Source organism: Garra rufa, chromosome 25 (genome assembly GCF_049309525.1).
Source record: "Garra rufa chromosome 25, GarRuf1.0, whole genome shotgun sequence".
NCBI lineage: Eukaryota > Metazoa > Chordata > Actinopteri > Cypriniformes > Cyprinidae > Garra > Garra rufa.
The window spans coordinates 5,267,335-5,279,615 of NC_133385.1; the positions used below are offsets into that span (position 1 = coordinate 5,267,335).

At 31.0% G+C, this 12,281-nt stretch overlaps 1 protein-coding gene across 2 annotated transcripts in view; it reads right to left on the reverse strand.

Annotated features, from left to right (window-relative positions):
* Positions 1-4,115: 4,115 nt before the first annotated feature.
* The window catches only part of mon2 (MON2 homolog, regulator of endosome-to-Golgi trafficking), a 54,504-nt gene continuing 46,338 nt past the window's right edge, over positions 4,116-12,281 (reverse strand). For both annotated transcript variants that reach the window (XM_073831728.1, XM_073831727.1), the window contains 6 exons: positions 9,202-9,392; positions 9,035-9,095; positions 7,544-7,667; positions 7,012-7,219; positions 6,679-6,761; positions 4,116-4,807 (listed from right to left, as the gene is read on the reverse strand). In XM_073831728.1, the coding sequence (XP_073687829.1) occupies positions 4,644-4,807; positions 6,679-6,761; positions 7,012-7,219; positions 7,544-7,667; positions 9,035-9,095; positions 9,202-9,392 (831 nt within the window). In that variant the 3' untranslated portion in view covers positions 4,116-4,643. The remainder of the gene's footprint in view (positions 4,808-6,678; positions 6,762-7,011; positions 7,220-7,543; positions 7,668-9,034; positions 9,096-9,201; positions 9,393-12,281) is intronic.

Consider the following 12,281-nt stretch of genomic DNA (forward strand, 5'->3'; position numbering starts at 1 on the left):
TGACTTTGTATCTCAGTCAAAATCATGACATTTAAAAGTCGAAATTACGACATACTTTAGCATGTTATAATTTTGACTTTGTATCTCAGTCAAAATCATGACATTTAAAAGTCGAAATTACGACATACTTTAACATGTTATAATTTTGACTTTGTATCTCAGTCAAAATCATGACATTTAAAAGTCGAAATTACGACATACTTTAGCATGTTATAATTTTGACTTTGTATCTCAGTCAAAATCATGACATTTAAAAGTCGAAATTACGGCATACTTTAGCATGTTGTAATTTTGACTTTTTATCTCAGTCAAAATCATGACATTTAAAAGTCGAAATTACGACATACTTTAACATGTTATAATTTTGACTTTGTATCTCAGTCAAAATCATGACATTTAAAAGTCGAAATTACGGCATACTTTAGCATGTTGTAATTTTGACTTTTTATCTCAGTCAAAATCATGACATTTAAAAGTCGAAATTACGACATACTTTAGCATGTTATAATTTTGACTTTTTATCTCAGTCAAAATCATGACATTTAAAAGTCGAAATTACGGCATACTTTAGCATGTTGTAATTTTGACTTTTTATCTCAGTCAAAATCATGACATTTAAAAGTCGAAATTACGACATAGTTAAGCATGTTATAATTTTGACTTTTTATCTCAGTCAAAATCATGACATTTAAAAGTCGAAATTACGACATAGTTAAGCATGTTATAATTTTGACTTTTTATCTAGTCAAAATCATGACATTTTTAAAAGTCGAAATTACGACATAGTTAAGCATGTTATAATTTTGACTTTTTATCTCAGTCAAAATCATGACATTTAAAAGTCGAAATTACGACATACTTTAGCATGTTATAATTTTGACTTTTTATCTCAGTCAAAATCATGACTTTAAAAAGACGAAATTACGACATACTTTAGCATGTTATATGCGTCTCTAGCGCGCACACATGCCATATGCTGGGAAAAACACAAGCTCATTGAAGAGAGGATTGCGATGCGTTGGAGAATCCATTTTTCACCCACCCTTAATGAAACCGGACAAAAGTGCAGCGGTGCATTGCGTGGACAACTCGCAGGTATCACACACACACACACACACACACACACACACACACACACACACACACACACACACACACACACACACACACACAGGACTCATCGCGTGTAGTTCAAGGGGAAGTCTAACACAGTTAATTTAATCCCCAAACAAGCAAATGTTTACTTCAAGAATGATTAAAAAAAGCGGCAAAGATTAGTTTAAACAACAGATCAAACGGAAAGAGAAAGAGCGATATATATTGTTGTAGCCATTTAAGATTTTTTTCTGTTTTACATTATGTTTAAATATTATTTGTTTGTGTTTTGTTTCAGTTCAATCTGTTTATTACGAAAGAAGTTTGTGTAATTTGTAAATGTCATAAAGGACGTGGTATGAATTGGACGGCAATACGCCGGGAGAGTTGGAGAGGGTCATACACAATTTTTTGACAATTTCGTACGTTTTTATTTGTGGAAAAATCCCTTCTTAAACAAATTTCGTTTTGTATAATTTTTATCTTAATTTTTAATACACATTTTTGTTGATCATTAAAATCAAAAATCAAAATAAAAAAAAATCAAAAATCAAATAAGAACAAGGAAAACTGGCATTGTTAAATAAAGTGCGTAACTGCCATGCTTCCACAGCCTGAAGAAAAGGCTAAAACATAAATTATAGCTCTATGAAGCATACAGACTTTATTAGAGCTACAGAAATACAAAAGTTCTGCTTAAATGCACAATAATCTTCCAGCCCAGGGTCAAGTCTTTATGAACATTAACAACGATTTTGGGACAGATTTGATGTAATGTAATGTGTGTGATGTAATGGCGCGCTGTGGCGCAGCAGGATTTCAGTCGGCTAAATGAACACAGTTTGCTTTCTCACATCATGTCTTTAAATCTGCAACTTTGCTGGCTAACAATATGACCAGCTTGACATAAACCAACGCAAATATATGGTAACAATCCTGACATTAAACATTGGTGTCGAACTTAACCTCTCATACTCTATGACAGCGGAGCAGAGCGTGTGCCGCTTCAGCAAAGAATGCAACCTGGAAAAACTATCGGCAAGGATTTTTGCCGATAACCGATAGTTCCTCCAATCAACTATCGGTGCAGATTAATCGGCAAAACCGATACATCGGTCAACCTCTACACAATAGCACTAAAAACGCCACAAAACTCTTCTAAAGTCGACCTTCTATGATGGAGAGACTCAGATGTAAGCTTTTGCAGAAAATCCGTTTGCTGACAAGCACTCAATGTAGCGCAGAGACGCCATATATATGTACGCAAACTATGCAAACTTTCACTCTTTGTAAACGTCCTCGTGATTGGCTAACACTTCCATCCATCAAAACTTTGCTGGCTATGCATTGGCTTGCTTGAAACAGCCAAACCTTATGACCGCAAGAGTGACACCCCGGTGAGCCAGTCAGTACCTCTCCGGAGACTTTGCGTCATGGACTGGGCTCTGATTGACTGAGAGAGACGGGAGAGGACTCATTTTACTCGGAAGAGTCTATTCTATGGGAAATGTATGGCATTTCAATGCTGGAATACGAATTAGAATAGATATTTCTTTGAAAATGGACGTTATCGATAACTATAACTCGAATCGCTCATGTAAACAAAGGAGGATCTTTCGGTTTTTACCCCATTTACTCTTTGTTTTGGATTAAAAACTGGGATGCATTTTGAACAGTGAACACTTACCTTGAAATGTGTGCTGTTTCTTAGATTAGTCGGAGCTGATCGGAACTATAGGCAATGAAACGGAAGAACTGCCGTTCACTTTTACGGTTTACATTGGTGTGATCCTTCAGCATTTATATTAACCCTTTCCTCTCTGGTGTTTTGATTTCGAAAACAAGCTCAGAACATGAATCTTAAGTGTTTTAGCTTTCAATTGATATATAGTTTTTGATAGTTGATTGAATATTTTTCTAAAACAAAGGTAATTAAAAACGTAGAGACACGTAAACGCCCTTCGGGTTAACAGGTTAAACGGATGAGTTCTAAAAAAATTCACCCCCCTCACAGTTGACATGAAGGGCAAAACTAGCTATATAGACCAAAACCACTTTTTGAACCAGGCTGTAAACATACTTTTTTCTGCTGTAAAGTTGACATTTTAACATGGGGAGTCAATGGGACTGACTCCCTTTTGCAGCCAGTCTCTAGCGGCCAGTCGATGAATTGCAGTTTAAGACACTTCCGTGTTGGTTTCAATAGAGAGAGCGGGAGGTTGCCGCTTGGTCACTACTGAAACTTCATCAAATGTTTTGGTAGTGACAAATTTATTGGATAACACCCACAAAAACAAAGATGTCACTACCGAAACTTCACTAAATGTTTCCCGTCATGACTGTTTCGGTAGTGACAATTTAAGATACTTTTGAACCTAGCTCAAATATGCTAATCAGTTTTGCATGGAATACAAACATTTACCTCAAAATGATGGGTTATGAGAGAGAGTAACAAATATTTTCTGTTCATAAATTTAGGGGCGTAGTTAAAATCAAAATTAGCCAAAATGTCAGTAGTGACATGAAAATGCAGGACACATTTTTGTACATAAAGTTTTATAATGTACAAAGAAAATATAAAACAAATAAAGTGCAAAAATTATTTCAGTATCATTTTCATAAGTTGAAATTTAGAGGTTAGGGTTTGGGACATCCACCTCCCAGTTGCAAGTATATTAAGCTTACCAATATTTTAAATATTATTGTGGGTTTCAATAGATAAACATCTAAGATTTGAATACTTGAATGCTTTTTAATTGCTTTTTATGTTTGTGGGACAGCAGATGGCACCAATTCTGAAGAACGGCCCTTATAGGAAAGTATAGTTTATCAATTGGCATATTAATTATCTTGTCAGGTTGCAATTATCCTGTGATAATTACTGCCTGACTGTGTGTTAAAACTTATTTAATGCTTCACGTACATTCAAAAGAGTCTGAAATGTTTCTCATAGAAAGTCATAGTTGAACGTACATGAACTACTGGAAGTGAAATACATGAATAACCAGAGCAGCGATGCATTTGATGTTCATAGAACTGTACCATTTATTATTGTACACACACCGGGTTCGACCCTTCTCAATGTGACTAAAGATGACATGGAATGTTACAGTAAGATCTTGCATAAAATCCATTGCTGTTGAGAAAATTCCACAAAAAAAGACTGACCATCCTTCATGTATTCATTACTCATTTTTTCATTCTCTCTTTTTAAATGATTTGCGGATTCGATTTCCAATCCAAATACGTAATTCTTAATTACATCTTTAACACTATCACCAAACACTGTACATGAACTCCGAAGGGGGGGAGAAAAACCAAAAAACCATAAAAACAACAAACACTGCAAATCCAACGTAGCAGTTAATACATCGTTAAAGTCGGCCAATCAGAGTCTACCGTCAGCTCGTATTAGAAGAAGCTTCGAACGATGGGATTTGGAGCTGTCAATCGACATGACGTTTGCCGTGACGATGGGGGTGAATCGTCCTCACGTGTGGCGTATGAAACAGTCACATTCATGTTTGCGGTGGAATAAAAACGTTCAGTCACGATTCGCCGTTCTGCACTTTGGAGACGGGCGGTTGCATGAAGTCTTTGAAGGGCCCAAGGGCGTCTTTGAGGGCGGAGCTTACTTCAGGAGATGAGCAGGTGATGCACTCCACCAGCGTCGGGTACAGCGCGATCACCTGAGCCCACACGTTCCCATCCACTGGCGCCCCGACAGGAAGAGGAAGGGGAAAGAAATGAGCAAAAACAAGGATGCAAGGCTTCAAACGTTTGGAAATATTTCGCTGTTCCAGCAATACATGTTTTAATTTTTCTGTTTAATGTAGAAGTTTACGATGGCATTTTAGTGGCACGTAAAAACAAAACAAAAAAAAAACTAAAATTACAAGATTAAAGTCGTAATATTTCTAAAATAATAGGAAATTATGAGAATAAAGTCGAAATACTACAAAAATTATGTTGAAATACTACAAGAATAAAGTTGTAATACTACAAGAATAAAGTCGAAATATTACAAGAATAAAGTCAAAATACTCTGAGAATAAAGTCGAAAAACTAAGAGAATAGTCAAAATACTACGAGAATAAAGTGGAAATACTACAAGAATAAAGTTGAAAAACTATGAGAATAAAGTCGAAAAACTATGAGAATAGAGTTGAAATATAATGACTATAAAGTTGAAAAACTATGAGAATAAAGTAAAAAATATGAGAATAAAGTCGAAATACTACAAGAATAAAGTCGAAAAACTATGAGAATAAAGTCGAAATATTATGAGAACAAAGTTGAAAAACTAAGAGAATAAAGTCGAAATATGAGAACAAAGTCGAAAAACTGAGAATAAAGTTGAAAAACTACAAGAATAAAGTCAAAATACTACGACAATAAATTTGAAATACTACGACAATAAAGTCGAAATATTACGAGAATAAAGTCGAAAAACTACGAGAATAAACAAAATATTATGAGAATAAAGTCAAAATACTACGACAATAAATTTGAAATACTACGAAAATAAAGTCAAAATATTACGAGAATAAAGTCGAAAAACTCTGAGAGTAAAGTCGAAATATGAGAATAAAGTCGACATACTACGAAAATAAAGCCGAAAAACTACGAGAATAAACAAAATATTATGAGAATAAAGTCAAAATACTACGACAATAAAGTCGAAATATTATGAGAATAAAGTTGAAAAACTACGAGAATAAAGTCGAAATACTACGACAATAAATTTTAAATACTACGACAATAAATTCGAAATACTACGACAATAAAGTTGAAATACTACGACAATAAATTTGAAATACTACGACAATAAAGTCGAAATACTACGACAATAAATTTGAAATACTACGACAATAAATTTGAAATACTACGAGAATAAAGTCGAAATACTACGACAATAAATTTGAAATACTACGACAATAAATTTGAAATACTACGACAATAAAGTCGAAATACTACGACAATAAATTTGAAATACTACGACAATAAAGTCGAAATACTACGACAATAAATTTGAAATACTACGACAATAAATTTGAAATACTACGACAATAAAGTCGAAATACTACGACAATAAATTCGAAATACTACAAAAATAAAGTCGAAATATTACGAGAATAAAGTCGAAAAACTATGAGAGTAAAGTTGAAATATGAGAATAAAGTTGAAAAGCTACAAGAATAAAGTCAAAATATTACGAGAATAAAGTAAAAATATTACAAGAATAAAGTTAAAATACTACGACAATAAAACCGTAATGCTATGAGAATGAAGTTGAAATATTACGAGAATAAACTCGAAAAAAATCTAAAGTATTTTGACTATTCTCGTAATGTTTCGACTTTATTCTCACAATATTTCAACTTCATTTTCGTAGTATTTCAACTTTATTTCCGTAGTATTTTGACCTTATTCTCGAAATATTTCGACTTTATTCTCAAAATACTTCGACTTTAATCTCGTAATCTTACTTTTTCTTTTAAATGTGGCACTAAAACGCCGTTGTAGATGTTTGTCATGTTTGCTTTTAAATGATCAAAATGTTGAAGGACAAACCGGTCTCACCGTTCTCTGGCTGAGTCTTTTTCAAGGAATCCATGAGAGTGCTGATGGCTTTTAACACAAAGATGATCTCAGTCACTTGTTGCCTTGAAAAGAAAAAAGAAATAGTGAGAAACACTTTGAATCAAGTTCTGTGCAATTCAGCTAGAAAAGTCAGAAACAGACAGAAAACACAGTGAAAGAGAATTTATTGAATATGTCTAGCTCATATTTCAGAAATTTGGGCTGTGACATTTACATGACACATAAGCACATTTTCTCTTCAAATTAATGCAAAATAATTTATAATAATTTTTAGGGCAGCTGCAAAGTACGAGTCTGTTGACGTTAGCAGACCTGGGGAGCGGGCAGCGTCCACTGAGTCTCTCGTCCTCCACGTATCGCCGGAGCACGTCCTGCGCCCTCTGCAGCAGCACTGACAGCGCCATACGGGAGATGTAGCCCTCCTGCGGCGTCGACACCTTATTACTGAAGGAGAACTGCAGGAGAGTCTCGAAACACACTTTGGAGAACTCTTCCCGCATACGGATGTCCATTTCAGCCTCTGCACGGGACAAGAGGGGACAGTCAGTGTCTTCATACTCCAGTTCCTGGTTCAGACCAGTGGTATTTTTATATTTCATTTTGTTCTGATCCTCACACAAAGCTATCAAATGATTTAAGAAGAATTGGAGTACATTTCAAACATCTTATGGATTACTTCTATGATCTTGACAGCTTCAATCCTTGTATGGAAAAGGGCAGCATGAACATATCTTCTTTTGAGTAAGTACATGACAACTACATGAACTATTGCTTCAGGAGAGAGTTTTCTCATTGTGAATCAGATGTAGATGATTGTCTTTTTCTTTAGTTTTTTACCCTGTACCTGTGAACGACGATGACTGGGAGTGAATCGATCCTTTATTAAGCATGCTCATGATACGACCTACGAACTCTTTGGGTATGAAATTGGCAAATGGTAAAATCTCTGTGCTGATCAACTGCACCACCTAGAGGGAAAAAAAAACAATAAATATTTAAGATAAATTGTATATATTTAATATAAATAAAATATATTATCAAATAAAATATACATATATAATTATTTTTTTATATAAATATATTATAGTTTTAAATATATTGTATATAACATATAATGCATATAATATATATACACAAACATACATATACAATATAGTTAGATAAAATGTTAGAATATTAAATAAAAAAAAATATATATATATATTTAACTGTTATATATATATATATATATATACACACACACACACACACACACACACACACACACGTATTTTAATTTGTAAATATATTTTATTTTAAATATATTTTAAATATTTATTTATTCTTTAAATATGATCAGAATTCCATTCATTTCAAAATATAGTAATATAGTAAAATAAAGTTAAAAGAAAAAAATATATATATACAATTTTTTCTTCTTTTTTTACAATTAGTAACATACAAATTAGTAAACTACTACTGTTTAAGTAATATTTTAAACATATTTAATATAATATATAATGCATATAAGTATATATAGTTAGATAAATTGCTTTCATTTTCTTAAAATATGCATTTATGCATATATATATATACATATATATATATATATATATATATATATATACACACACACACACACAAAAATATACATATATAAACAAATAGTAGTAGTAGTTTATTAGTAGTTTACTAATTTATATAAATATATTATATTTTTAATATAATATATAATGCTTATATATAATGCTTATAATATATAATGCTTATATTTAATATAATATATAACAAAGATAAGTATATATAGTTAGATAAATTGCTTTCATTTTCTAAAAATATGCACACACTTTTTATTAATTATTAATTAATATTTAAAATATTTATGTATTCTTTAATTATAAAAAAATTCATTTATTTCAATAAATAATTATATTGTACAATATTCTAAAGTAAAATATACAAATGTTTTAATATTATATTATTACCATTATATATATATATATAACAAATAGCAACTAATAAACAGTAGTAGTTTGAGTTATATAAATATATTATATTTTTTAAATATACTTCATATAATATATAATGCTTATATATATATATATATGCACACACTATTTAAATATATATTTAAAATATATATATATATATATTTTAAAATATTAATTTGTTCTATAAATATGATCAAAAATTCTTTCATTTCAAAATATTATAATTTCATTATCCAAATGTCTCATCGTAAAATGTCCAAATATCATCAAACCTATCTTAAATGCATTTATGCATTTATAAACAACAATTTTGCAATTCCAAACTCTAGAATTATACATTGGCTACTATCAGATGAAAAAATGACCTCGACATCTACAGCTTCATTCCTCTGGAACTCTTGTATAGACAGATTATCTGGAGGTGTGCTGTGGGATACAGGAGAAAACATGAGTAAGAATGAGCCTGAAATCTCTGTTTTCTTTTAATATATCACGATATCACGTTGAAATATTTCGTCCAAAGGTTGGATACCTTTTGGTAAACAGGAAGTCCTCGAAGGCGTTCGCCAGCTCCGGCCACATCGTGTCAAATTTGCCTGAGGATGCTTGTTGCCGGGCAACAGGGAGTCCAATGGAAAGCACTTTGAGCAATGAGGAGACGGCCAGTTTCCAGGTGCTCTCAGCAGGACAGGCGTACTTCAGACCCAGAGGAATCCTCAGAGTCTAAATACAGAGAAATGGAGAGGATTGAATCTGCTTTTAAACCTGCACAGATTAGCCTGTTGCTTGAACCAAAAGTAGGTGACCAATAGAGACTGAGATGCTTGAAAATGCTTCATGTCAGCAAAACTACTCATTTACAACCAGAGCTGAGTAGATTACTTACAGATTGCAGTCTGTTACTGATTACTAATTACTGGGTGAATACAAATAGTAACTAATAAATTATTAGTAGTAGTATTGTATTAGTACTTTACTAATTTATATAAATATATTACATTTTTAAATTTACTAATATAATATATAATCCACAAACATACATATTTACACACACACACACACACACACACACACACATACATATATATATATATATATATATATATATGTATGTGCACACATTTAATTTTTAAATATATTTTAAATATTTATTCTTTAAATATTATCAAAATTCATTCATTATATAGTAAGATAAAATATAACAAATATGATCAAAACTTAATTCATTTCAAAATATATTAATATAGTACAATGCAGTAAAATATACCAATATGTTTTAATAATATTATATATATATATATATATATATATATATATATATATACACACACACACACACACACACACACACACACACACACACACACACACACACACACACACACACACACACACACACACACACACACACAAATACATGTTTTTTTCAAATAGCAACTATTAGTTATTTTTGTTAAAAAAAATAGTTTAATAATTTATATAATTTATATATTTAATATATATATTACAAATAATAACTAATAAACAGTAGTAGTTTATTAGTAGTTTACTAATTTATATATATTATATTTTTAAATATACTAATATAATAAATAATCCATATATATATCTATATATTTTTTTAATATATTTTCAATATTTATTCTTTAAATATTATCAAAATTCAATTCATTTCAAAATATAGCAAAAAATATTAACAAATATATATTTTTTACAAATATTAACTAATTAACAGTACTTTCTTAGTAGTTCATTGATTTATATTTTTAAATACATTAATATAATATATAATGCACAATGTATACAATATAGTCAAATACAATTTGTTGTCATTTTCTGAAAATATAAATTGTAAATATATATATATATATATATATATATATATATATATATATATATATATATATACACACACACACACACACACACACTTTATTTTTTAAAATAAATTATATATATATATATATATATTATATTTTTAAATAAATGTAATACAATTACATAAATATATATAATGTATATATTACTTTTAAATACTTAATAAACAGTAGTAGTTTATTAGTAGTTTACTAATTTATATACTTATTTTTAAATATATTTAATATAATATATAATGCATATATGTGATGCGATCTGGGAAAATCATGTGATGTCATGCCGAGATGTTTTCAGGGAATTTAAAAAACAGGTTGAATGTCAATTTTTGTCAAAATTAAGTTTTCATTGAATTATTATTCTATAACATCTAGTCTATCATCTCTGAAAATATCTTGGTAAAATTCACTTGTTTAGTGCAGAAAAATAGCGGTTTATTGCAGCAAGCAGAAAAGACGTCTTTCTCTTGTGTTAAGAACGCGCTGCGAAGATGCTTTCCCTTAAAACTACGAAAACAGGTAACCTATCAAAATAAACCACGTAACCTATATAATAGGGCTGCAACAACGAATCGATAAAATCGATAAAAATCGATTACTAAAAGCGTTGGCAACGAATTTCATAATCGATTCGTTGTGTCGCGCGACGCAGAGAAATTTGGTTGTTATTATATATATTTAAAAAAAATTTGAGCGCAGAGCGGAGTGGACACATTCGGTCTCTCTCCCGCACTGATGCCAGCAGAGTTCGGCACCTCTTAAACACATAAACTGTGTTTCCATCCAAAAATGCGAATTTAACTTATGCGCAAAACTGGAACATTTGAGCATAAAGCACCGTTTCTACATTATATATTATATATATATATATATATATATATATATATATATATATATATATATATATATATATGCTGCCCCGATTTATATCAAACATGTTTGATATTTAAGCCTACTTTGGCTAGCGTACTTTCACAGCAGCCAATGCTCGATCGCAAAACAGCTGGTGTAGGCTACGGGTCGTTGGATAGTGGAGATGGAGAAAACTACTTCTATAGTTTTTGTAACACTGTCTGTCTGTATAATGTGTCGAAAACATACCACAACCGTAAGGAGAAAGAGGAGCTCTGCTGAGGTGAAATCGTCTCAGTTTTGAATAGGGCTGTGACGGTGGCACGTTGTTTTTTTTATATGTAGCCTACACTTCAGTCAGCGAACAAGCAGCCTAAAAACGCTAAAATAAATCAAAGAAATAATATATTTAATTAAGAAAGTAGCCTAAGGATATTATATAGGTTATTAAACAAACATTCCTTGTAAAAATGTCCGACAGCTCATCAATTTTTGGCCGACTGAATTTCCAGTCCGACTGTCTTTTTTTCTCTTTCTCTTCCTCATTACACAGCTGCTGATTTTAATAGCAAAGTGATTACATTTATTTTCGTTCCTTTAGTTTATAAAGTTAATTTAGAGATATATTTGGAACACTTTTTGTTTGTTAAATTCAAGTTTTTGTTTTTTAAAGTTATACCTAGCAAACAGCGGCATACAGATCAAAAGCCTGCTTAATTCATCGCGATTTAAATTAGAATCCATTGATATAAAAAACTTAAAACATATCACAATATTAGTTTAATCATTCAATCAATATAAATCCAAAGTTTGTGCGGAGAGAAGCGCGCTTTGCAGCGCATGGAGACGCCAGTGCAATGTGGAATTTCTTTTTTGCTCATAAAGG